Source organism: Silurus aristotelis (assembly GCF_946808225.1).
Source record: "Silurus aristotelis genome assembly, chromosome: 25".
In the NCBI taxonomy this organism is placed as follows: domain Eukaryota; kingdom Metazoa; phylum Chordata; class Actinopteri; order Siluriformes; family Siluridae; genus Silurus; species Silurus aristotelis.
Genome location: NC_139598.1, coordinates 17820459 through 17848442, shown reverse-complemented (window position 1 = coordinate 17848442; position 27984 = coordinate 17820459). Strand labels below are relative to the sequence as shown.

Genomic DNA, 27984 nt, shown 5'->3' with positions numbered 1-27984 from the left:
ATGTTGCTAATAGTCATTTTTCCTTTCCTGTTCATTAATTGTTTTCAGGAAACGAATGAATACTCTTAGTCTTAGCATGGGATTATCATTTAGGGTTTATTTAAATAAATTTAAAAAGAGGACAATTTTTTTTTTACACCAAAACATTGACATTCATGCGGTCATGTTCATAAAGTCTGTGTTTATTCCATTCGTTTATATATTTGTTTATTTATTTATTCTTGATTTAGCATCTGGTCTTCAGAACTCATTCACACAGCGCAAAGCGTCGCCTCGGATGACGTCATGACCAAGTCTGTCGGCGGAAAGCGAAAAAAAAAATGTCCCTCGCCGAATCCGATTGGTTTATTGAACCCCAAACCCCGCCCACATGAAGAAAATTGGGGTCCAACCACGTCCGCACCGAAATGCATACACCCACTCTGATTGGTCTGCTCTTGTGCCAGTCAAAGCGATCTCGTAGTTCCGATTGGCTGGTGGCGAACGCTGAGTTTTGCTCCGACGGGGCGGATTTCGTAGTGCCTCGGTTGACATTGTTGTTGTTGTGGGAGTCGGAATGTAGTTGCTGAGCGGAGCAGCAGGCTTCTATACCCGGGATACACGCACAGGACGGAGGAGTCCAGAACCAAAAGACAATTAGCTGGGAGAGAGGCACCGGGATGGGACCGTGAGGAGGAGATTTCTGCTGCGAGGCCGAGCTGAAGGTAAAGCAGACAACGGAGGAGGAGGAGGAGGCTGAGGTTAGCTTTATAGCATGGTGGCTAATATCGGGACTGACCGGCTCGCGAACTCCCCTAACAAGCCGCAGTGCGAATTCTTCTTCTGTAGAAGTGATTGAACTCAGCGCTTTGGGAGTGTGAGGTGAAACCAGTGGCTCTGGATGAACTCGGGTTTAAGTCTGTAACTAGCTGTAAGAAGGCTAATCCCCTACATCTGCACTAATCTGACTAGCTGTCCGGTGGATCGGTTCGGGTCATTTACCGAAACCTCAGGGTGGAAACTTCTCGAACTTTCCTCTTCACCCGTATCTCCGGCTGATCCCTGACATCTCTGATGACCCCTAACTGTGTGAGCAGGTCTGAGGAAACTTGGAGAACTTTAAGATTAAAGCAGAAGATGGGATGTAGTCGGTATATCGCGATATTGTATATCGGAGGACCCCTAAGATATGGTTTCTAGTCGATATATCGTGTTATAACACGGCATTGTTTATCAGACGGCATCTTAGTGACGGTTTGTCATCAATATATCGGTATATTGCAGAATCGCACATCGGGGCGCCTTTTACTGACGTTTTATAGTCAATATATCGCGGTATTGTATCTCAGGTGAACTCTTGAAGATGGTTTTAGTCGATATATCGCGGTATTGTATCTCAGAAGACTTCTTGGAGACCCTGAGGCAGAATACGCAGATCCAGGAATGAGGTTCTGTTCCTTTGTAATCTCGAAGCTCCTGATTATTATCAGTGAAAGAGTTGAAAGTGTCATTACAGAATTACAGAACCTCACACACACACACACACACACACACACACACACACACACACACACACACACACGTGCGCGTTTAGGAATGTTTGTAGTTATAAATTGAAAGAGCGAGAGAAAAACTGATCGGATGGAACGCAGTTGAAGGGTTTTCAGCTCCTGGACATGTGGAGAAGATCCAGAGATTCTGTGGCGGGAAAATGTTGGAAATTGGACCCGGGTGTAGATTAGATGTCTCTCTTTTTCTCCCTGTCTCTCTGTCAAGTCTCTCTCTTTCTTCCTCTTACCATTTCTCATTGTCCCTCTCTTAATTTCTCACTTTTTCTCCCTGTCTTTCTCTTTCTCTATCTCTTTTTTTATTGCTCCCTTACTCTCCCTCTTTATATGTTTCTCGCTCCTCTCATCCTGTCTTTCTTTTTTCGAGTCCGTCTCACCTTCTTTCTCGCTTTTCTCTTCATCTCCCCTCTCTCTCTTGCCCCCCGTCTCTCTCAGGATGAAAGTCGCTGAGTAATGAACTCCATCGGAATCCGATTGTACGTCGCTCGTTTCTGCGTAACACGTGTCCGTACGCCTCCGCGTTGTTCAGGGAAAAACGTCATAGGTGGTAAATCTATGATGTAATTGCTTCAACTGGGGCAATAAACATGAGCTTATAGCCCATGACTCATAATGATCTCACACTGACCTCACTTTGTTTGCTGGTTATACTGTTCCCTGAGTTTAGCACTCGAGCTGCAGATCCTTGCCCTGGTTCTTGGCCCTTTCCCTGGGTCCTGGGCCTTTCCTTGGCCTCTGGTCTTGGTGTCTGCTGTAGTGTTCACCAGGGCCTGAGCTGTGGGGTAGGTAAGAGTGCTGGTGGAAAGCTCTGGGATTACTGGCTGCCATGGCGAGTTTGGTTACACCGGACCCCTGAATTATTCAGCTTTTCATTTACAAGCGCTTTTGTTCGCTTGTTGTTCGGTTTCTGCAGCCAAACCCTAAACATGAAAGTAGGCCAAGCGAACAAGAGCTAGTTTTTTTAAGGCCTGCAGGGCCTCATTTTATTCACCCGTAAAAGGGGTGGAAAGGCTTCGCTGCTGATATCCAGCTCTGCTGCTGGATGCTTCCTGTGAAATCGATCAACTTCATTTGGAATTTTGGACCATAAGGAGCAGGGTTTTAGTGATTAGATGGACTTTATTGATCCTGGAGGATGTTTTGGGGAATTTGATGTAATTTGGTCGTTACTGAGAGCGTAAGAGTGCCGTTTAACGCTCCATTATATCAGCTACTTCCTGTTTAGGGTTGGGTGTAGTCACATGACCTCGATAAAGCTTCTAATACGCCCTACAAGTCAATTGATTAATCGTGTCATCTCACTCGCTCTCTGTGTAGTCTCGCTCGCCTTGCTCGCTCTCTGTGTAGTCTCGCTCGCCTTGCTCGCTCTCTGTGTAGTCTCGCTCGCCTTGCTCGCGCTCTGTGTAGTCTCGCTCGCCTTGCTCGCGCTCTGTGTAGTCTCGCTCGCCTTGCTCGCGCTCTGTGTAGTCTCGCTCGCGCTCTCTCTGTGTAGTCTCGCTCGCGCTCTCTCTGTGTAGTCTCGCTCGCGCTCTCTCTGTGTGTAGTCTCGCTCGCGCTCTCTCTGTGTGTAGTCTCGCACGCGCTCTCTCTGTGTGTAGTCTCGCTCGCGCTCTCTCTGTGTGTAGTCTCGCTCGCGCTCTCTCTGTGTGTAGTCTCGCTCGCGCTCTCTCTGTGTGTAGTCTCGCTCGCTCTCTCTGTGTGTAGTCTCGCTCGCGCTCTCTCTGTGTGTAGTCTCGCTCGCTCTCTGTGTGTAGCCTCGCTCGCTCTCTCTGTGTGTAGCCTCGCTCGCACTCTGTGTGTGTAGTCTCGCTCGCACTCGGTGTGTGTAGTCTCGCTCGCACTCGGTGTGTGTAGTCTCGCTCGCACTCTGTGTAGTCTCGCTCGACTTGCTCGTGCTCTGTGTAGTCTCGCTCGCGCTCTCTCTCTGTGTAGTCTCGCTCGCGCTCTCTCTCTGTGTAGTCTCGCTCGCGCTCTCTCTCTGTGTAGTCTCGCTCGCGCTCTCTCTCTGTGTAGTCTCGCTCGCTCTCTCTCTGTGTAGTCTCGCTCGCGCGCGCTCTCTGTGTAGTCTCGCTCGCGCGCGCTCTCTGTGTAGTCTCGCTCGCGCGCGCTCTCTGTGTAGTCTCGCTCGCTGTGTAGTCTCGCTCGCGCGCGCTCTCTGTGTAGTCTCGCTCGCGCGCGCTCTCTGTGTAGTCTCGCTCGCGCGCGCTCTCTGTGTAGTCTCGCTCGCGCGCGCTCTCTGTGTAGTCTCGCTCGCGCGCGCTCTCTGTGTAGTCTCGCTCGCGCGCGCTCTCTGTGTAGTCTCGCTCGCGCGCGCTCTCTGTGTAGTCTCGCTCGCGCGCGCTCTCTGTGTAGTCTCGCTCGCGCGCGCTCTCTGTGTAGTCTCGCTCGCGCGCGCTCTCTGTGTAGTCTCGCTCGCGCGCGCTCTCTGTGTAGTCTCGCTCGCGCGCGCTCTCTGTGTAGTCTCGCTCGCGCGCGCTCTCTGTGTAGTCTCGCTCGCGCGCGCTCTCTGTGTAGTCTCGCTCGCGCGCGCTCTCTGTGTAGTCTCGCTCGCGCGCGCTCTCTGTGTAGTCTCGCTCGCGCGCGCTCTCTGTGTAGTCTCGCTCGCGCGCTCTCTGTGTGTAGCCTCGCTCGCACTCTGTGTGTGTAGTCTCGCTCGCGCTCTCTGTGTGTGTAGTCTCATGCGCTCTGTGTGTAGTCTCACGTTCTCTCGATCTCTCACTTTCCTTTTATTCTGTCTCCCTCTCTCCGATCAATGAAGGTCTTGGTCCCCACCCCAAACCCCCTCTCGTTCATGTGTCTGAGTGAGCATTAAACATTAACACTGCGCTCGTCTCCTCCTGCTCCGTGAGCAGCTGCTGAGTAAGTGTGAGCCTGTATCGCTTACAGAGAGTCGGGTCTAACCGGAGCCAACAAACTCCCCCCGGACTCGTTCACGCTGAAAAAAACTCATCCTGATAAATAGTGCATGGGGCCCCGGGGCCGAGACGACCAGCAGGACTCGAGCGTGGGGAGACTCGGTCATGGTCACTTTCTACTCAGAGTATCGCTCTCCTGCGTTTCTCTCTAACGCTCTTCTAACCTGCATCCAAGCACTTTCACACCATCACCACCTCCACCCATCCATCACCACCTCCACCCATCCATTACCACCTCCACCCATCCATCACCACCTCCTCCCATCCATCACCACCTCCTCCCATCCATCACCACCTCCTCCCATCCATCACCACCTCCTCCCATCCATCACCACCTCCTCCCATCCATCACCACCTCCTCTCATCCATCACCACCTCCACCCATCCATCACCACATCCATCACCACCTCCTCCCATCCATCACCACCTCCTCCCATCCATCACCACCTCCACCCATCCATCACCACTTCCACCCATCCATCACCTCCTCCACCCATCCATCACCACCTCTGTGTGTGTGCGTGTGTGCGTGTGCGTGTGCGTGTGTGTGTGTGTGTGCGTGTGTGTGTGCGTGTGCGTGTGCGCGTGCGTGTGCGCGTGCGTGTGCGCGTGCGTGTGCGCGTGCGTGTGCGCGTGCGTGTGTGCGTGCGTGTGTGCGTGCGTGTGTGCGTGCGTGCGTGCGTGTGTGCGTGCGTGTGTGTGTGCGTGGGCGTGGGCGTGGGCGTGGGCGTGGGCGTGTGTGTCAGACAAGACTAAATTACCCACCCAATGCTCAGCTCTGTAATCTCTCTCTCTCTCTCTCTCTCTCTCTCTCTCTCTCTCTCTCTCTCTCTCTCTCTTTCTTTCTCTCTCTTTCACTTTCTCTCCCCCCCACTTACACATACCGTCTTTGTTCCTCGTCTTTTTCTCTTCTTTTTTTCTTCTCTTGCTCTGTCTATTTTTCTTCTGCTCTCTCACCATTAAATTTCCCTCTCCCCCCTTTTTTCCTCTCATATTTTTCCTCTTGTCTCTCTTTCCCTTCTTTAGTCTCTTTCTCTCTCTCTGAATTCAGTTCAGATTGCTTTAGTGGCAAAATTTTTAATGACAAAAATTCAGTTTCAACAATTCAGTTTGTATCACCAAAGTGATGGAACAAAAAACTAAACATATGAAGTGACAAATACAGAACTTACAACTGAAACAGTGATTCTCTCTCTCTCTCTCTCTCTCTCTCTCTCTCTCTCTCTCTCTCTCTCTCTGAGGGATGAAATGTGATGAGTGTCTGATCAGCAGCTCTGTTCTCTCAGACAGCAGTTAATAAAGTGAGCGCCGCACTCTGGCCCTCGTCCAGACGCATGACGACAGTGAAAGTCTCGCTGTCAGACTTGGCATTAGAGAGACGGAGAGAGCGAGAGATGGATGGAGGGAGAGACGGAGGGAGGGAGAGTTTCAGAAACCCGAGTCCGTCACTCGCGCTAGTTTACCCAACATGCACAGGTGTTACTCTGCGTGTTTTGGATGGAAACGGTGGTGGATGTCGGGGTAAACACACCCGCGGCTCACTGAGCTCCTGTAAGAGAATGCAGTCAGGAGAAGATCATCTCCGTTCATCGTTCTCCTCCAACTCATGCGTACTGAAGGATCACTAACACATTAAAAAAACTGCACGCAGGATGAAGTGCGATATCAGACGTCACTCACGTGCTTCGAGGCAGTAACGTAAAACGCCTTCGCAAATGTTTCCCGAGACTCGGCAGTGGTCCACCGATCGCTCGGGAACAGATTGGGCATTTTTTTAATAATCTGGGAAGTGCTGCAAATTAGACAGATCATTAGGCAGGTTCTTCTCTTTCATTCTTAATCTAGCCTTGTGTATTACATTGGTTAAATCTCATTCTACTTCTGAAGGGAGAATGAGAGAAGAGGATGAGAAGAACATTTGGAGAGAGAAGAAGATGAGAAGAACATTTGGAGAGAGATTGAGAACATTTGGAGTGAGAAGAGAATGAGAATGTTTCTCCTGTAAACACTTCTGTTGTCCCCTTGATGGTCGTCATGATCCTTCTCTGAAGTTCAGCTCTTTCACCAGGTTTAAAGCTGAAACCAGAGATGTTTTAAATTCACTGTGTGTAATAAGGAAAACCTGGGTGATGTTGGTACCCGATAATCGAGCAGAGCTTGAGGACGTGTTGCGAGACGTGATGCTCGTTTGTTTAGCAGACGTGTAGATGGACGTGGAGAACGTGTTCGTTCGGGACACTGATGAATATTGTGTATAAAAAGAAAGGAATGTAATAGATTGTGAATATGAAGCTGCGGCGACTTCACACGGATTGACGTAAGACGAAGCGACGCGAAAGCGAAGCTTCCGATCGAGTCCTCCACATTCCAGAACTTCTCCCCGGAGCCATGTTTCTGAGCTGGAACGCCGCACGAGTCTGCGCATGACTCCCGGGAATTTGCACTAAATCAAAACATGTCTCCCGCTCGCGCTGTTTGTAGAAATTAAACCCAAACGTGTTTAGGTGAAGGGAGGAATCGAGGAGGCGGAAACCTCATTATATTCCGAGTTTGTTTGCTGTTTGGTTTTGTTTTAATGGAAAATATTCTGCACTCTTTCTGTCCAAACGTTTCTGCTCTTTAAACAACCTGTTCCACATTTAGACTCCGCTTGCTCTTATAACGGCCTCCACTCTACCAGGAAGATGTTCCTCTAGAGTTTGTGAAGTTTTGTGGAGATTCATTTATCCACAGGTACTTATGATGGTGAGGAGGCCTTCACATTCATTCATGTTCAATAGGGTTGGAGATCTTTCACATCTTCCACCCCATGCACAGCAGATCTTCATGAAGCAGTCCACCAAAAATCACCTTCTCATAATAGAGATCAGTCAGAAGATGTTCAGGCGTGACTATCTTGACTGTAGAAAGAGTAGAAGGGGGAGACGGTGAGACAGGGAGACGGTGAGACGGGGAGAGTCCTGATGCTGTATATGAAGTAGAATCTGATTTGGGTGTGTTTATTTTGGTGAATGTGGGCGGAGCTGCTCTGTCGATGAACTCTGCACTGACATCACACGATAATGGTGTTAGTTTAACACACACGCACGCACGCACACACACACACACACACACACACACAGACACAGGATTTAGGAAGTTTGCAGGTCACAGTGTTGAAAAGGTGAAAAGCTGTTGAGTTCTCTGTCTGTGTGTGTGTGTGTGTGTGTGTGTGTGTGTGTGTGTGTGTGTGTGTGTGTGTGTGTGTGTGTGTGTGTGTGTGTGTGTGTGTGTGTGGTGAAAATGAGGTGAGTTCTTTTTACCTCTGGTGTGTATGTGTGTGTCACTGCAACAGCGATAACACTACTACAGAGAGGGAGAGAAATAAACAGAATGAGCGCGATAGAGAGAAAGTCAGACACACGGACAGACAGATGAAGAAATGCATTCAGGAATGGAAAGACTCCGTGTGAAGGATGGAGAGAGGCAGATGGTCAAAAGGCTGAATGATGGACAGAGTTAGATAGACTCATGAAAAGACAGAGACAGACAGATGCATGCACACACACACACACACACACACACACACACACACACACAGACAGATGTGACTCAGTTCCTGTTGACAGGTTGCTTTAGAGTGGAGGGGAAGTCCGGACGGATCGTACCATTCTGTTTGCTGAGTTTAGTTTGGCCCGATTCCTCCACGCTGTGAAAACCACGACATCGTTTACCTGCGCAAAACAAACACAACTCTGCATACACACCACACAAATGTTCTACAGAAACACAACAACACACATCGCTGCTTCCGCTGATGTACGGCTGCAAAATTCTGAGAATTTTCGAACTGGAAACTTTCCATGGGAATTATTGGGAATAAACTGGGAATTGATTAGTCCATAACAGGGAACTTAAATGTAGTTGTATTTTAGTTAAACAACCAGATTTAACATAGTTTTAGTTGAATTTCTACCTGCACATTCGTCAGTCACATGCACACACACACTTACTGCAGGGTCACTGAGGCCACGCCCCCTACAGGCACTGTACCTAGGGTATAGCTACACACGAGTCCGACGTTATCGTTGCTTCTGCACTGATTCCTTATCGTATCGGACCACCCTGGGTGGATCATCTTCCTGTATCAGCATCACTGGTGTAACAAAGTGCTTAATATTACAGTGAAACTCAGATCATAAACATCTGCTGAACTTCTGCTGAACGTAAATGTTTTGCGGTGCCGAATAAAGCGCGCTAACGGACCCCGTCCCGCCAAGTTTCGAGCTTCACGCCCTGTCCTTCTGCTCCGTCTGTTTCTTTTTTCCCTTTTTAGACTTTGCGGCGCACGATGTTATTTATAGACACGGACTATTTCAGGGCCATTGACGCTTTTTCTGAACCTCACACAATGCTGATGAAGACACTGAGTGGACCACGAGGTTTCACACTGACTCAGGAGGTTGTCACTGTTGTGTTCATCTCTGAAATGTGTGTGTGTGTGTGTGTGTGTGTGTGTATACGCTATAGAGAATGGAATTTGTGCTTTTTATATGAACTAGAAGATCCAAACCTGCTCCAGCATGGCAGTGCTCCTCTGCTCAAAGCCTGCTTCATGGAGATATGCTTTACATGTGTAGGAGCAGGGGATCTCCTGCTATAGCACTAGGGGGAACGCCAGAAGATTGGAGCTTATTATAAGAGCAAACTGGAAATAAATGGGGTCTGGTGGTCTGATGGTCTGGTGTCCACCAGCTTGTTTGGCCATGTGGTGTTCATGGACTTGTAGTAGTTGCACCTTGCCGTCTTTCAGCGCACGGATTAGGACCGAAACCTCTGGTTCTTCTGGTGCAGCACAGACATCAGATCATCACCTTTCGCAAAATTAAGAGGTCCAGATTTCTCTTTCTGAGGCAGATCACGTCACAATGCCACTTTAAACAAATGATGTGTGGTGTCTCGGATCCTCCTCCCGTTCCCATTCCTGTTTCCGTTCCTGTTCCTGTCTGGCAATAATCATGGTCTGGAATTAGTCTGGGGTTTTTCCCCATTCACAGTCCTGCTAATAAACCTCTCTCCAGTGGATGTTGAAATGTCCTCATGACTGTAATTCATCTCTCTCACTCACACACACACACACACACACACACACACACAGATTATATACACACACCGTCTGATCTGATTTGCTTTGCAAAAGCTTTGGAGCCGTGATGACGTTCATGTAGCTCCTGATCCTGACGCAGCGAAATCTCTGACCTGCTCGTGCTACTTTGACCGCTGATCACCCAGGTGTTTGATTGGCTTAGCTGTGTGTGTGTGTGTGTGTGTGTGTGTGTGTGTGTGTGTGTGTGTGTGTGTGTGTGTGTGTAAGTAAGTATTATTATTATTATTATTATAATGATTAGCAGGGCTGAGCGATATGACCAGAAGCGGAATGTCCTATCACGATACTCTACGCTACGATACACATTATGAGACGTTCTTTGTTTTTGCGTTTCAAAGTGAATATAACAAAAGATCGACCGGATTCAGGGATCCGCTGCGCACGGCAGGAGAAGCCAGGATTCTGTCTCGGTCCCTCATTGGCTGCTTTGAAACCCCGTACGCCAACGGCAATAAAAGTCAAGCAAGCTTGAAAATATTGGCACCTCTGGAAAATCCGCCTTCAGCCTCCTCAAGCATCGAGATGTTTATGTTCTCGTGTCGGATGTACCTGAGCTGGTCTCCTTTAAGAGGAGGCGTTGAACAGACGGATATGGAGCTGCCGGTGGTGATGGACGATGCTGGAGATGTGACTCACTGCAGTGTTCTCGCAGGCCCAGGCCCTGGAGGCTCTCGCAAGCTTCATGAGCCAGTATTAGAGCTTGGCCCAGTTTGGAGCTCTGTGTGTGTGTGTGTGTGTGTGTGTGTGTGTGTGTGTGTGTGTGTGTGTGTGTGTGTGTGTGTGTGTGTGTGTGTGTTTGTTTGTGTGTGTTTGTTTGTGTGTGTGTGTGTGTGTGTGTGTGTGTGTGTGTGTGTGATTACTACCTGCATCTTTATCCCACGTAAGCTATCTGACTGTTCAGAAGAAGGCAGGCTGAGCAATGTTTAGATGATTGTGAGTGTTCTAGTGTATGAGGAAGATACCGATAGGGTACAGGAGAAAAGGGGTCAGGGGCTTCGATCCTTACAGTGGTGGTGCTGGGGCATAAACCCCCTGACCTCCTGATCAGTAGCTCGGAGGCGTCCGTTTTTGTTGAGTGGAGTATTGAAGCGCTTTTCCTGATAGGACGAGGCGACAGATGCCATTGGGTGACTAAGCGTAGATGAGTCGGCAAGTCGTCGCCTGTCGCTCTGTAAGTGTGTGTTCGAGAGGTTCAGCAGCCGCTACCAGCTGGACTCATTATCACTGCGCTGAGCTACAGGGACGGCTGTTCTCCCTCAAAGAACCGACTTCACACCAACCTTTTCGTTAAAACCCACCGAGTCGTTTTTCAGCTGCAACCCGGACCTTGTTTTTCTTTGTTAAACTTTTAGCGATCGCAGGGCAACGTCAAGTATCTCAGTCAGGAAAACCGGTACGGAGACGGTGCGCTCTTCGTGACCAAATGATCCGGTTTTGATCTTACGGCTAGATTTTAACGCTACGACTAGTAAACGGGATGTGGACCGAATTCGAAGCGATCCGATTCTAGACGATGTTCTTCTCGAATCAGCTGCAACATGATTCGTTTGTTCATGTCGATTTATCAATCCAATTGATGCCATCCATTTTACGTATCGGGGCAGGGTTTTTTTTCTGAATCGACTCGAATATTTATAAGTGAGTTCATAAAGCTCTGCCCACCAGGATTTACCCTCATCTATAGACTGCATGCTTTTGAGGTTTTTTATATATATATATATATTCTGAACATTCTATTTTTATCATAATTACCAAGTGAAGGGCAAAAAACAGGCAGTAAGTTTATTAAACGTCGTCTTTAATCACCACAGGTCATTCGTTTCTATACCTCTCTATCCTCACGTCTTCCTTTTTCTGTCCAACCACCTGCATGTGTTCCCTCACCACGTCCATAAACATCCTTCTGTGCCTGGTGCCTCCACCCTCCGCGTTCTTCTACCACTTCATATACCGTGTGTGTGTGTGTGTGTGTGTGTGTGTGTGTGTGTGTGTGTGTGTGTGTGTGTGTGTGTGTGTGTGTGTGTGTGTGTGTATGAGTATGTGTTTTTTTATATATATATATATAAAAACACATTTGGACAAATCCCGTGTTTACTCATCCTCCGTGTGTGTGTGTGTGTGTGTGTTTGTGTGTAAGTGAGAGGGCGGGGCATTAAACTAAAGACTGTAAAGACTGTATTTTTCCCTTCTCTTCCTCTTTCCTATGAAATCACTGACTGAAAATATCCTCGCGCTGAAAAGTCCCTATTGTGGGGTTTATTTTTTATTTTTTTGTCCCTTTTTTGTTGCCTCATGTGATGAGTGAGTGCACTAGCTGCACGCCTTTTCTCAACGATAGATGAGGAGTTCTGAGTCACGAATGAAAAAGCATTAACACGCTTTAATTATGATTACAAGCCGGATGACCAGTGTGTGAACCTTAGTCATGTTCTAAATGGTGTCAGTTCAGGGTGTAACGCAATCACACTGTATATATATAAAACCCAAAGGGGGCGTGGCCTAAATCAGACTCGTTTGAATACGTGTACTAAAATATAAGGACTGGGAGAAATGGTGATTTGTTTACATTCTCACAATACTATATGATACTTATTCAGTACCACCGCTACCCCACGTGGCGTCCTCGACGCCGGACGTCCTTCACGGACGTGTCCTCCAGGAGATCTGCATCGATTTCCTCAATCGGATCGTTACAAACTTATTCATTCAAACTCGTATTGATTCTCAAAGTGACCGTATGTAACGATTCTTTCTCTCCTTCTCTCTTTCTCTGTGTAGGTGTAGCCGTACTGTTGTTGATCGTGGGCTGGAGGAGAGTCGCTCTCCTGTTCCTTTCCGCTGCCCCGATGTCCCCCTGCAGCGCCGTCGCTTCATGATCACATGACCCTGGATATGGACGCAGTCCTGTCCGACTTTGTCCGCTCTACAGGAGCCGAACCCGGACTGGCCAGAGACCTTCTAGAGGGTGAGACTTGTTCACTTTATTTCCACCATTATTTTATTTTTATTGGATTTGACATGAAGCAAAGAAACAAAACATTATTACATGCATAGCAAACTTCGAAATATTATACCAGATTGTCCCTAGCAGCGATTAAGGGGCCAAGCACTTTCTGGATCATTAGAAATAATTTTTATTTCAGGTTGCTCCGATGATTTGAACAAAAAAAATAAATAAACGACTGTACCACAAGCAATCGTATTTTTTGTGAAATATGAATAATATGAAAATTAAGATCGATATGAAAATGGCCCTTTATTAAAACAGTGCTTGGGTCTTTAAAAATGCAAACACTATTTAATATCTTAAAAATAAACGTATGTGTAGATACCTGGTGCTCCTGGAGTCAGTGTGTAACCTGATCCTGACCCTGACCATCCCAGTTGTGGCACCTAATGTAAAAAAAAAACACAGATAAAGACACATTTACAGCATTTGGCTGATGCCCATTATCCCGATCTCATTCATTCATCTGAGCAGCTCTGGCATTAAGGGCCTTGTTTAACTTGTGACCTTCGGATCTGAAGTCCAATGCCTTAACCACTAACCTACGCCGCCCCACTGCACGCCCCGAGCGTCCCAACTCCCGTCTGCAACTTTGACGTCTGGGTTTAACGTTCAAACTCGATCTCGGCTGCAGGGTTTAAATAAACACTCCGACGACGCCTATTGTTTGTTTTGGCTCCCCTTCAGGTAAAAACTGGGACCTGACTGCCGCCCTGAGCGATTTCGAGCAGCTGAGGCAGGTGCATGCTGGGAGTCTGACCTACTCGTTTCCAGAAGAAAGGGAACAGGTGCTGACTGAGCAAAAGGACATGACTAGGGTGGGACGACCTCTGCTGCACCGGCAGGACGACGTGGTGCAAGGTGAAGAATATCTGCACTCGGGGGGGGCATACCTGCTATTTATTCAGAACATCAGAGTACATCCTGCTCCTCTAAATCTCACCTACTTCCTATACACAAACACACAGTACACTGTGTGACCCAAAGTCTGAGGACACCTGACCATGAGATTGCTATGTGCGTCTTTTGGAACGTTCCATTCCACATTAAATCCCCATCTGCTCTTATCAATAGCTCCACTCTTCTGGGAAGAAGTTCCACTAGATTTGGTGGAGATTTCTTTAGCCACAAGGGTGTTATTAAAGTCAGGTTAGTACCATGTAGGTGAGGTGAGGAGGCCTATAGAATCTATAGCAGGATATCTTCCACATCTTCCAACCCATGTAAAGCAGATCTTCATGGAGCTGGGATTGTGCACTGGAGCCTCGTCATGCTGGAACACGTTTGGGTCACCTTGTTCAAGGCAAAATTTCATGCTCCTGCCTTCAAAGATGTCCTGTACAATTGTGTGTCTGAATCAGTTTGGAGAAGAAAGACATATGGTTGTAAAAGTCAGGTGTTCTTCTACTTTTGGTCATATGGCGTACATGTCTAAGAAAAAGCAGATCCTGGACGATAGCTTTTTTGTTCTTAAAGCACAAAAGCCGGTCCGTGTTTATTCAAGTGTTCATCACCATATTAAGATGAGGAAACGATGAAGACGTGTATATGTACGATGGCGTGGTTTCTGTAGCATTCTTGACCCAACCTGCACATTCCTGAGAATGCTCTGTAGGAATGGAGGCTGGTCAGACCAGTCTGTCTTACTGGCACGGTAATGTTGAACTCCTTAAAGCTGAACTCCACCCTGGAACACTTTAAAGGTGGCTGTATTGAAGTGAGCTGGTATGAAATGTTCTGTATTTCTGTTGTGTATCGCCCTGATATTTAAACAAGGTGTCCAATAGGTGGGGAAATTTGAGTTCGTACAGGTTACGCTGTTCACGTCTAAGAACTTTGTCTTTCCTTACTCACCGTCCATCACTGATGTCAAAATTTGGGAAAAGAGAGCGATGCTGATGATTCAGAGATTACGATGGAATTTTCCTTCAATATTTACGCCATTTAGCGTAGCGGTCTGACCGATTCATCGGTTTTGCTGATTAATCAGCATCGATAGTTGATTGCCGATAGTTCTAGCAAAAATCCATACCTATAGTTTTTCCGGGTTGCGTTATACAGTGCGAGAGCAGCCTCTAGAGGCGAATCACGTTGCGTGCCTTTATTTGACGAGTCTTCTAATTCATTTGAACTCTTTTTTTATTTTTTGTTTTTGTTTCAGTTTGAACGCATGTCTTTTGTTTTCCTCATTACTGATTAATATATTCATTATTTTTTTTTTACACATTTTTAGGTTTTAGTACCGTTTAATTTTTTGTTTTTATAATAGTATTATTTTTTTAAATGCAGTGTTTTGTTTGCTTTTTTTTTTTATCCAGTTTTCAAAACTAGTGGGTGATTAATCGGTTACCGGCGAATACTTTCCAACCCATCTATCGATATCGGTAAAATCCACTATCGGTCGACCTCTAGTTTACTGCATTGTGTGTGTATGATGAGTGTAACCCTGTGTCTCACGTCCACGTGTCGACCAGCAGCCACAGAGAAGCGTCTCTCTCGAGGGATCTCTCACGCCAGTTCCACTATCGTGTCTCTGGCTCGCTCTCACGTGTCCACCATAGGAGGAGGTGGCATCGGCACCGAGATGCTCCTGGACACCCCGGTGTGCACCTTCCAGCTGCCCGACCTCACAGTGTACCGCGACGATTTCCGCGGATTCATCGAGCGAGATCTCATCGAGCAGTCCATGATGGTGGCACTCGAGCATGCAGGTCAGTTCTAGGTGTAATCCAGATGTGATCTTCGCCCACGATTGAATTTTTCGCTTTTCCGAATCTAAAATAAGATGATGTAAAACAGATGCAATGGAAGTGAGTAGTGTAAAGCTCTTCTTTGATTGTGATTAAATTAACCGGATTGCGTTATCAGAGAGAACGTTGCTCAGATTTATTAGGAATGTCTGTAGTTTTATGCAGTTTTTTAGCCAGCCAATCATATGCCAGATTCATCTCTCTGGTTTGAAGCCTGTTAATTGGTCCAGCGTAGCTTCAGATTCTTGTTCCTGACTGGAGAGGAACCCGACATGATCTGCACAATCTGCTGGAAACGTAGACGGGTTTTTGCGTTCAATGTGAAAGTATCAGTTACTGAGATCAAGGAAAAAAATCTGGTGCAGTCGAGAAACATGTAGGATCCACGTAGTTCAGAGGAAGCACGTTTGAAGGGTGGGACACATCAGATTTTTTTCCAAAGGTCTCCCTTTTCCGATCGGTCACTGTAGAATTGAATGTAATTGAAACATGGTGTGAATGTGTGCAGGGCGATTAAACTGGTGGACGAAGCTGGGATCTGGATGCCAGAGTCTGTTGCCCCTGGCGACGAGCGGAGACGGAAACTGCCTCCTTCATGCCGCGTCTCTGGGTGAGTTTTCGATCGCCATGAATTTCTCCCGAGGTTCCTGTCCGAGCACGATGGCTGTTTATGGCTGTAACTCATCACAGCACAGGAATAAGGTTTAGTAGGACTTCCTTACAGTCAGAGCAGAAAAGATCACAGCTGGACGTTACTGAAGTAGGAAAGAAAAGTCCTACACCACAGAATATGTGCAATAATAATTATTTTTAGTAAACAAAAAAAATGTAGTATTGTATTCTGATTTTTCTGCCACCTGTTTTTACTGCGGCTACACATTTCATTTTACATTTCAAACTTAATATTTTTTTTACTGTGAGCGACTGCAATCAGACAATTTCTCTATGGGATCAGTAAAGTTTCTGATTCTGATATCTGATTTCACCATGCAGGCATGTGGGGCTTCCACGACCGAGACCTGATGCTGCGGAAGTCTTTATACGCCCTGATGGACCACGGCCTGGAGAGGGAGGCACTGAAGCGCAGGTGGAGATGGCAGCAGACCATGCAGAACAAAGAGGTGTGTGTGTGTGTGTGTGTGTGTGTGTGTGTGTGTGTGTTGAGTGTAAATGGCATAACCTGCTGACTGCACAGTCTACCTGATGATGTGTTGCAAAATTCAGCAATGATAAAAGCTAAGGCTAATTGCTGTGTGTGTGTGTGTGTGTGTGTGTGTGTGTGTGTGTGTGTGCGTGTGTGTGCATGCAGTCAGGGCTGGTGTACACTGAGGAAGAGTGGCAGAGGGAGTGGAATGAGTTGTTGAAGTTGGCCTCCAGTGAGCCCAGGATACACTACAGCACTAACGGCACTAACAGGTTCGTGTTCCTTCACTCCATCCGGTTAATGACTTCAGTCAGCTGGATCTGCTGCAGACATGCCACATTCTAAACAATCTGAAGATATTTATTTTGGGTGTGTGTTCGGGTGTGTGTTGATGTTGTACAGCGCAGAGTCGCAGGAGGAACCTGTGTACGAGAGTCTGGAGGAGTTCCATGTCTTCGTTCTGGCTCATGTTCTCCGCAGACCAATAGTAGTGGTGGCAGACACCATGCTGAGAGACTCGGGGGGAGAGGGTAGGAGACTTTCTCACACACATATACATATACACATACACACACACACACACACACACACACATACACACACACACCGGTTGGACGTGCACCGGTTCACGAGTGGAAGGCGGAGCAGACGTTACTACTGAACCATCGTAGCTCTGGAACCATCTGAACTACAACAAACAAAAAAAACAACAAACCAGCCTTAAAGAAAGTGACCAACCAAACAGAACGACAATTACTCTGATAAATAAATAATACAACTAAAATACAAACCATAAAAATATCAAACCAAACAAACCGAGTGACAAATACCAATAAAACCAGTGAGCCAGCAAACTAAAAGCACAAAACAATGAGTGAAGCAGTGAACCAACCGGAGAACCAAAACAGTAAACCAACCGGAGAACCAAAGAGAGAACCAACCAGCAAGTTAAACAGCAAACAAGAAAAAAAAAAAACAAACGAATCATCAAAACTTGCCAACAAGCCCAAAAAAACACAAGACAACAAACCAAGAAAAAACATTTAAATAAAGAAAACACCAAATGAACAAAGAAACCAATCAAAAATAACAAAAAAAAAGCTCTGTGTACACACAGCACCTGTAGATCTTACTGTTCATGTGTGTTTCTCTGTTCCAGCCTTCGCCCCGATCCCGTTTGGGGGGATTTATTTACCCGTGGAGGTCCAGGCGCACAAGTGTCACCGCTCGCCCCTGGTCCTGGCTTACGACCAGGCGCATTTCTCCGCCCTGGTTTCCATGGAGCAAAAGGACGGTTCCAAAGAACAAGGTATGGAGGACCAGTTGAGATGTTCTGTACAAAAGCTCAGCAGGATGAATTTCTTTTATACCGAAAGTCGTATGCGATTTTATCCGAATCCCTTCTAACACACCGCGTGGACTCCGGGGGCGAGGATTCAGATGCGACTGTTTTGATGTTTTTACCTATGATTTAAGCCGTGAGTGGATCTGCTCTTGAACATGATGAACTGATTAAACGTTTCCTTCTCTGCAGTGGTGATTCCTCTGACTGACTCAGATTATAAAATGCTTCCCGTGCACTTTGCCGTGGATCCGGGCAAAGACTGGGAGTGGGGCAAAGACGACGTGGACAACGTGATGCTTGCCAGGTACTGACCATGTCTCGTATCTATATCTGTACCCTTCCAGAAGCAGGAGACGTCTTATTTATTCTCAGGACGCGTTTTGAATATTGGATTCTCGATTCTGATTGGTCAGAAGGTGTTTACAGGTGCTCTAATTAGGGCTGTGTATTGGCAAGGACCCGGCGATACGATACGCGCCATGATACGGGGTTTGCGATACAATGTGTTGCGATACTGTAAGCAAGGCGATAATATATATTGGGATATTTCTCATTTTAGGAATAGGATATAATTTGAACTTATCTCTGGGACGTCCACAGCATTGCAAATAATTCTAACCTGTTGTGGTATAAGAAGAGCGATTACAGTTTCAGGCTCTGAATGTTTTATAAATGCTGTGAAAGAAAGGAAGAAACTGTTGTATCCAGCTTTTATTATGGAAATTCAGAGAAAAAAAGAAATGGACTCCAGAGTAGCGTATCCCACACCAGATTAGAATCACTGCAGTGCAGTTGCTAATGGAGTTTCAATTTAGACGTTTGCTATGAATAGAACGCCTTTGGCTCATTTATCCAGTCAGCTACTCTTTGTGTATTGGTTATTCGTTATTTAGTAAATATTCTGGGTGTGTTTTTGGTCTGAGGTTTTCTTTCTCGTTTCAGTGTTACTTTATCTCTGGAGGCGAAGCTCCACCTGCTGCACACCTACATGAACGTAACATGGCTTCCTCTGCCGTGTGAGGTACAGGTGAGCCTCTTACCAGAAAAGATCCGCCATTTAAACCACTGAGATTATATTTTACATTTGTCACATAAAACCTTGTGTGACGCTAACAAGCATCCTTAGATTCCTTATAATTAATACTGACATTTAGATTTTATTTGTTTTTTTTAAACTTGATTTTATTTCCCCTACAGCAAGCACCCCTGGCCCAGCCTGAGTCTCCGACCGCCTCGGCCGGCGAGGACCCCCGCACACCCCCCGATTCAGGAGAATCCGATAAAGAGTCCGTGAGCAGCAGTTCCAATGGAAATGGCGACAGCAGTGCAACAGGCAGCAGCAGCGGAACGGCGGGGAAATCCTCCAGCTCCTCCAGTTCCTCCAGCAGCGGCTCAACGGGAACGATGGGGAAAGAGAAGAACAAGAAGGACAAAGAAAAGGACAAAGATAAGAAGCGGGCCGACTCGGTGGCCAATAAGCTGGGAAGCTTCGGCAAGAGTCTGGGCAGCAAGCTAAAGAAGAACGTTGGCGGTTTAATGACAGGAAAAGCTGGGGCAGGGGGCACCGGTAAGCCCGAAGGCACGGAGAAGAAAAAGGGGTCCCTCCGGGGGCGCAAAGACAGCAAGGATGGCAAAGACGGCTCTCCGTCGACCCAACCCGGTTCGGAGGACTCAGGCAAGGGCTCTCCGTCCTCGCAGAATGGAAACAGCTCTTCCGAAGGCGATTCGTACAAGTACAGCACCGACGTAAAGGCGAGTCTAAGCATCCTGCGAGCGGCTATGCAGGGTGAACGCAGGTACATTTTCACCGGCCTTTTGACTACCAGCGACCGACAGCCGTATCAGGAAGAGATGATACAGAGGTACCTGGTGGATGCTGAGGAGCGCTTCCGCGCAGAGCAGGAGCAAAAGAGGGAGGCTGAGCGCAAAGGGGTGACTAATGGAGCCCAGCCCAAGAAAGAGCATTCGGAGTCTGGCTTCCGAGGATTTGAGGGTAAAGAGGACGTTCCAGAGGCGCCTCATCCGCATTATAACACCCTCAAATCGCCTTCTTTTACCCCATCGCTGTATACAGGAGTCGTTCCCATTCCTAGAGCCACCTTCCTCGAGCACTCGCCTGCGCCTCTTTCCCAGCACCTCCACATTCCCGGATACATGGACGCCCGGCGCCAGCTAGCTGGGGGCTCGCCGTCGACCTACCCAGGCCTGCCCGCCTACGCCACCTTACCCCGAAGCTGCCCCCTAAGCCAAGGCCCTGTTCATTCTCATGCTCATTACCATCCACCCAGCCCTGCCTGTGCAGCGCCTTGCTTCTCGCCCTCTTACCCCCATCAGCAGGATATCCCCGACTTCCACAGTGAGCCGGTCTGCGGCGCGTACGCCAACGGCTTGCTATCAGGACTGGATAGCCGAGGCGGGCCGCCTCCAGTCCGGCACTACTCCCTGGGCAGCGCCGGCGGTTTGGTGAGCCTGCAGTCGACTCGGTGCCGAACACCAAACTGCAACTATTACGGACACCCGGAAACCTGCAACTACTGCTCGTACTGCTACAGGGAGGAGCTGAAGAGACGAGAAACCGACACGGCCATGCACAGGTTCTAAGGTGTTTACGCGGTACCCCGCTAGTGCCGTCTTCTCGACGTGAGACTCGGCAGGTCTCGAGCACGAAAATTTCGACGGGGCCTTCCTGAGCCGTTTGCGGTTGGACTGTGCTTAGACGACTCCAAGGGGGGCGTGGATGCAAAGTCAGGAGTCCGTACTTTTGCAGTGGATTTTAGGCGGTAGATTTGTCGTCATCGGCGGCGCGCCGTTCTTTCTTGCTGCTTCGACGTCGCGGCGCTTCCGGCTTGTCACGAGGGTGTCGAGGCAGGTTTCCTTTTGTTTCGTTTTTTTTTTTTTTTTGCCCTGACCGGCGCAAACTTGCGCTGCATAAAGACATGCAAAATATCATAAAAACACGAAGCACAAGCAGAAGATGCACATTTGTACAACTTCACACTTACACTTATCGAGTGACTCTCGGAGACCTGTTTTTGCCGTTTGATTGTAAAGAAATTATTTTGTCTTTTTTTTTTTTTTAGATCCCAAATCACCCACTGTTTCAGCTCTGCCCCAAAGTCGCATCCTAACAGGATTCTCCTGACCATTGTGTTGTCCGGTATCTCCGAATCCGACAGCCCGAGGGCTTTAAGTGTGTAGTAGCTTGTTGTAGGTGGAGGTGAAGAGCGAATTTAGCAGGTACAGAAAGCTAACATTGAGTCCTCGTCATGTGTCCGAGTCAGCAAGACACTCGTTTCAGATGGCGTGTTAATTTATATTAAAGAAAGACACTAGTCTCTGTTCATCCTGCTGTTACCGTCTGCTGAAGTCTTTAGATATTATAACCCTCAGCTCAATATACTCAGTTTTGAGGAGTTTTTCGAAGCCTTTGAAGTTAAACTGTAGGGTGAACAAAAAAAAATTGCTTTTTTTTTTTTTTTTCCCTGAAATAATAAAAGGAGGGTCAGTGGACTTTTCTCTGCACAAAGTCAAGCACTTTTCTAATTTTCTGACATTTCTTTGTTTGCTTTGGTCCGATGATGATGATGATGATGATGATGATGAAGACCCCAGACTGTTCTGTTGTCCATCAAATGGTGTGTTTTTTTTTGTTTGTTTGTTTTTTTTTAAGCGAGACTCTTTTAAGCTCAAGAGACTCCTAATTCGGCTCGACTTCGCTGTTTCCTAGTTGCCTTGTCTGTCTCACTCCGGTCCTTGTTGAACTCAGAGCACTGCTGCAGAAAATCTCGTTTTTTCAGAGCAGGCATGTTGCGCACGTTCGAGGAAAAAGCTAAAGAAATACTTCTAATTGAATAATACATGGTAATAAACCGTAATAAATAATATATATGACTACAAACTTGAATTATTTGCGAAAACCGAGTCACCTACGATTATTTTCAGAAGCTTTCTCGGTTCATTTGGCGGTTTCACCTCGTCAAATTGTTCTCGTCGGGCCGTTTGGCGTCACTGTAGTCGATACAGGATGTCATGTTTCCGTGTCATAACCCGGGAGAGATCTTTACAGCCATAGTGAGCGAGTGAACACCATGTAAGATGGTCCCTTGGTGTGATCTGGAGTGTTGTACTCTGTAAAATAATTGCAATAATTACATTTTTTTTTGTTAACTAAAAAAACTGACCCATGCTGAATCGAATTGTGTGTTCATGTGGTCCTTCTTTCAAACTGGCAACCAGGTGCATGTTGGATTCACTTTGAACGTTTCCGAATGTAAGCTCGAGGTACAGGAAGTTTTTAGTTTTTTTTTCGTTTTAATGTCATTTACAGAATCGTCCACAGGGTGGCGAAGTTGTCAAGTTCTTCAGTATTTCTGTTTGTTAAACGAACAAACAAACATCAGCAGTATCACTAATCACCGACAGATTTACAGAATTATTACAATTAAGAAAAATCTATAGCAGATAAACTGAGGGATGCACCGAATATCCACACAAAATCAACATCTGTATGGTCTGTCAGTGTCTCTCAGTCTGATTGTTGTGATCGGATTTTCTAAACCAACTGTAGGTCAGACAGGTTTCTTTTCCAATTCGGTATGAGATCAAAACTTCAGGGTTAAAATTCAGCGCATCCCGTGTGTGTGTGTGTGTGTGTGTGTGTGTGTGTGTGTGTGTGTGTGTGTGTGTGTGTGTGTGTGTGTGTGTGTGTGTGTGTGTGTGTGCGAGACAGTATATTGTCTTTCTGCTTCCAAGCATCAGCTTCTAGAAATGACCTCACACACACTGGTCTGTCCTGTGGTTCTCCTAATAAATATAGAAAAAACATTTTCATCACGCAAAAGGTTCTGTAAAGGGTTCTTTACACACTAAGAAAAGGGTTCTGCAAAGGTTCTTTATGAACTCTAAAAAGGTTCCAAAAGGGTTCTTTAAGGGTTTATTTTTACAGGCTCTGAAGGGGTTCTTTACAGGTTTCGAAAAGGTTCTGTAAAAGTTCTTTATGGTTTCTCTAAAAGTGTTCTGTAAAGGGTTCTGTAAAAGTTCTTTATAGGCTTTGAATGGGTTTCTGTAAAGGTTCTATACAGGCTCTGAGAAGGTTCTTTATGGGTTCTGTAAGGTTCTTTGTGGGTTCTGTAAGGTTCTTTCAGGCTCCAAATTGGTTCTTTATGGGTTCTGTATAACAATATCCTTTTAAAAGTATTAAGGTATAAATTCACAAACAGAACTCATACAATCAGGTTTCTTTTTTTGTTGTCTGTACAGACACACACACACACACACACACACACACACACACACACAGCTTCGATTTTTACAATTTCCCTAGTATTTAAGAAAGTGAACTAAAACAGCGCTGTAGAAATATTTGAGTTATTTTTGTAACTCGAAAGAAAGCAGTTTTTCAGTGTTTTTAGCGATGAGAATGTACAGGAGGGGGCGCTGTGCTGCGGGACACTTAGGAGGTCGAAGGGATGAAGATGTCAGTATTCCTGTGTGTGTGTGTGTGTGTGTGTGTGTGTGTGTGTGTGTGTGTGTGTGTGTGTGTGTGTGTGTGTGTGTGTGTGTGTGTGTGTGTGTGTGTGTGTGTGTGTGTGTGTGTGTGTGTGTGTGTGTGTGTGAGATTTTAGGCTGACCCTCAGGAGCCTCTTCAGCGCTCTGGGTTTCTCGTGCGAACACTAATTTCTTCTTCTTTAAAAAAAAAAAAAAAAAACTAAACTAAAATGCTATGATTTGAAAAAAAATATATATTTATAATAAGATTTTTTTGAAGGTTTTTTTCTCCTCTTTCTTCCAAAACTGGGATGTTCTTTCTCGGTCTCGGGTTTGGTTCTGGTCGTTCCTGTGTAATGGACCTGGTTCTTTTTCTATCTTGTGTTTTTGGATGCGGGACGAAGCGGTTCTGCAGCACCGACACACTCGCATGAGACTGAAACTGTCGCATGAACAGATGCAAATTATTCAACCAAATTACCGATCCTGAAGAATCCGACATGAGTTCGGGGATCATTTCTTTCTCCGTTGTGTTTCCGACGTGAATTCAGGCTGTGTGATGGCGCCACCTACAGGGAAAGAACATCTGGTTTTTATGGGGGGGGGTTGTTTTTGTTTTTTTGTTTATTTTTGCACCGTTTGAATAAAATTCTCATTGTATTTAAACTTTATTTGTTTTGCCTCATTTATTACTGCATTAATACAAAAATCACGATTCGGCAACAATATGACGTGTTAGAAAAAAAAAATTATACTTTTTATTAAAAAACTTTTTTAGAATCAATATTATTATAAATTATATATTATATTGTTCTGCCGTATTTATTATACAATTATTCATAAGCACATCCAGCATCTATTATTATTATTAATGTGAGTAACACGTTTTGACTTTGAGAGTAAATCACAATATTTTTAAAGTTAATTGCGCATGTGTACAAAAATAATAATAATAAAAAAAAATACTACCTGACCAGAAGATTCATGACTTGCTACTTTTTGGGCATTTTATTCCACATTTAGTTATCATTTAAAATGAGCTCCACTGCTCTGGGGAGATGTTCCAGTAGATTTTGTGGAGATTCGTTCAGACACAGGAGTGTTAGTAAAGTCAGGTAGTGATGTAGGTGAGAAGGTGAGGAGACCTGAGGTGCAGTCAGCGTTCACGTTCATCAATAGGGTTTGGAGTTCTATAGCAGGAGATCTTCACGGAGCTGGCTTTGTGATCAGGGGCATCGTCATGCTGGAACAGGGTTCGGGTTTCCTAGTTTAAGTGAAGGGAAAAAAGTCATGTTCTTTCATCCAAATACGTCCTACACGATTGTGTTCCTCCAAGAACCACATACGGCTGGAAAAGTGGTTTGTCACTTTTGAAGTGTGTGTGTGTGTGTGTGTGTGTGTGTGTGTGTGTGTGTGTGTGTGTGTGTGTGTGTGTGTGGTTCAAAGGTTTTGGGACAACCAACTATATATATATATATACACAGTGGTGTGAAAAAGTGTTGGCCCCCTTCCTGATTTCTTATTTTTTTGCATGTTTGTTGCACTTTAATGTTTCAGATCATCAAACTAATTTAAATATTAGTTTCTTATAAAACACTTTTTCACACCACTGCATATAAACAGTATATATATATATATACAGTGTGTGTGTGTGTGTGTGTGTGTGTGTGTGTGTGTGTGTATATATATAAATACAGGTCTTCCCTGAGGTACCACGGTACGACTTTTTGATCTTATCGATGGCGATACGATAAAATTGTAAAACTATCCCAATGCTGTCAGCATGTTCACATCTCCTGCCCTGTGAGTACGTAATTTACAGTAGTGTAAATTGCTCTGTTTTGTTAAATGATGTACTGTAATGTGTTAATAGTTTAATACCCCTATACTGATCTCCATTCTTTAAGACTCCTGGTTATAGGCCACGTCTCGACTCCTGAGTAAAGTAGCGAGAACTTTGCATCAGTTTCACCTTCTGAGAGAAGTTTGACAAAAGCAGAAGAAATAGTTGGTTGAAGAAGAAGCAGGTACAGGGGGAAATCCAGCACCTTTCGCTCGTTCCTTTATGAAAACTCCATAAAGGGGAAGGAATGAAGAAGCCTGTGTGAGCGGTTCAATGTGTGTTTTATTCTGCTCACTTTGTGTTTTTATTAATACTTTATACTTAATAATCGTGGCTTTTGAAAATATCGGGATTAATATCGATATCGGCGATATTGGGCTTGCAAACCAGTAGGATCGCAAAGGGGCGGAAAAGTTCGTTTGGGGAATTTTGGAAACATTCCAGTTTGGAAACTTTTGGGGAATTAATTTAAATTGTATCATAAAAAAAAATATATATAAACATTTGTTTGGTCATAAGATGACATGCATACAAACAGATTTCAAGAATGAAATTTTTTTTATTCATTTGGACGTGCAGGATTGTAGAAATATTGTGTATGTTTATTGTGTAGGTTTAGTGCCTGTAGGGGGCGTGGTGCCTCAGTAATCCTGCAGTAAGTGTGTGTAAATGTGATTAATGAAAGTGCAGGTAGAAATTAAATCTGGTTGTTTGAACTGAAAATGATCCTGCAAGATTTTTCGTTTTTTCAACAACGTTGAAGTTTATTCCCATTCATTCCCGATAATTCCCATGAAAAGTTTCTGGATTGAAAATTCCCAGAGTTTTCCAAACCTACAAACACCTGGTATTGTTTGTTTATGTCCCAAAAACTGCTGAATTGTTCTAAGTGTAAAAGGTTGCACTGTTGCTGATGTATCTAAGATTAAAATCCCACCTGTAATCCCTAATCCCGGGTTTAATTCTGCGCTGCTCAGAGGAAACTCGGGTTTGTTCCCCGGATTTAATCAGCCATGATAAATTCTCAGTGAGAGTGTGATAAATTAGTCATACGGGCGCTGATGGCTTGGGGGTCAGTTTTCATTTCTTTTGACTTGGCAGGTATCTGTTTCAGTGCAGAGCTGAAACAGTCTTGAGCTCACAGCAACCAGATCGGATCGAACCTGGACGATCACTGAAGCCGTGCTGCTCCTGAGAACTTGCAGAACTTCTACGTTCCTGGGCTCCAACTGCAGTGAAACGGTAACGAGGACAGAAGTTAGAAGTTCTGCTGAATTACCTGTAAAGGATCTGAGGTGGGTGAGGGTTTTGGTTTACGGGTTACACATTTCACCGACTTCCCAGTTTGTTTTGAAGTTCACAAGTTCACTCCATGTTGTGCTGGTGTAGAAGAAGAATCAACGATGGGATGGGTTGAAGAAGGGGGTTGTGGTGTGTGTGTGTGTGGTGGTGGTGGTGGTGGGGGGGGATTTGTATACAAAACCTTTTTACAACTGTTTTTTTAATTTCATGTTTTCCTTTTTTTTTTATCCGTTTTTAGTTACAGTTAGTGTAACATTAGAGGGACAGCGCATGTAGGACGTTTTGGAGACAAGGTGAGGGAGGTGAGATTGAGATGGTTTGGACATGTGCAGAGGAGGGACATGGGGTATATCAGTAGGAGAATGCTGAGGATGGAGACACCAGGAAGGAGGAAAAAAGGAAGACCAAGGAGGAGGTTTATGGATGTGGTGAGGGAAGACATGCAGATAGTTGGTGTGAAAGAGGCAGATGTAGAGGACAGAGGGGTATGGAGACGGATGATTCGCCGTGGAGACCCCTAATGGGAGAAGTCGAAAGAAAAAGAAGAAGAAGTTACAGTTAGTGTTTTCAAGTTTTTGCTTGCATTATGGCGGGTATATAATATTTGGCTCTTCGTACAGGTGAGCGTTCTTATGTTCCTGGATGGTTTCTAGTAGGTTCTGGTTCTAGATGGTGAATCAGGATCAGCTGTCTTCGTTCACGTCCATTGTTGCTGCACCGAGTTGCGCTGTATTTTTAAATAAAAGTATAAAAATTTAAGAAATTCCTCCTTTCCCTGGAAAAACCTTTAAACCAGGGGTCCACAAACACCAGGCCATGGATCATTTAGTACTGGGGGAAAAGTTTGTAAGTTTTATTTTATTTTATTGACGGTCATGGCCTGGAAAAAAAAGAGAAAGTCTGTGTCAATTTCCTGCACTTGTTTCCGGTCAGTTCTTTTTTTCTGCTTCAGTAACGGAAGATTGCACTGATTCTGCATGATGCCAAGTTCAGTTACATTTTCATGAACAATAATTAAATAAAAAAAATCATATTATATGTTAATTAATCATTAGCATATTAACCTCATCACCCTGGGTTTTTAAAATATATTTTTAGTAGTAACATTTTGAGTTCTAAACCCCGGGGATTCTGGTTTTGGTGGGGATTTGAAATGAAGGAAAATTGTGTGTTTTTGTGAGGAAATAAAACACAAACGTATAAATGGTTCACTGTTTTGATCTGTTCTGGTCGACCTGTTCTCATGAGGTCCAGCTTTTCTTAAAAAGTCCGTCTCTAAGTGTATCTGTGATTATTTGAGCTTGTGCAGTTTGCTACAGATGCGGGCTACGAGCTCTGAATAGTGACGCTCTCTGATGTGAAAATGCGGTGTTATTGTATGCCTGCTAGACGGCTCCGGTGTCACCAACTCGAAATTTGATTGGTTTAAAGCAACAGCTCCATTCTCATGCAGTTGAAGCTCCAGGTGTCTGCACTGGTGATTCTGAAAGCCTCAAAC

The 27984-nt window shown here is 45.5% G+C and overlaps 1 protein-coding gene across 4 annotated transcripts; it reads left to right on the top strand.

The window, feature by feature from the left end:
• Window positions 1-229: 229 nt before the first annotated feature.
• otud7b (OTU deubiquitinase 7B) lies at window positions 230-22320 on the top strand. Of its 4 annotated transcripts, none has more exons than XM_083529687.1 (12): window positions 230-704; window positions 12387-12573; window positions 13303-13476; window positions 15093-15326; window positions 15874-15975; window positions 16359-16486; window positions 16675-16781; window positions 16912-17039; window positions 17669-17818; window positions 18044-18158; window positions 18797-18875; window positions 19052-22320. In XM_083529687.1, exons 2-12 carry the CDS (start codon window positions 12489-12491, stop codon window positions 20453-20455), a joined length of 2706 nt encoding a protein of 901 aa, XP_083385813.1. In that variant the 5' UTR covers window positions 230-704; window positions 12387-12488; the 3' UTR covers window positions 20456-22320. The 4 variants fall into 4 exon arrangements, with proteins under 4 accessions (XP_083385813.1, XP_083385812.1, XP_083385811.1 ...); XM_083529686.1 differs by having other exon boundaries at window positions 15090-15326; XM_083529685.1 differs by having other exon boundaries at window positions 231-704; window positions 18797-18881.
• Window positions 22321-27984: the final 5664 nt, after the last annotated feature.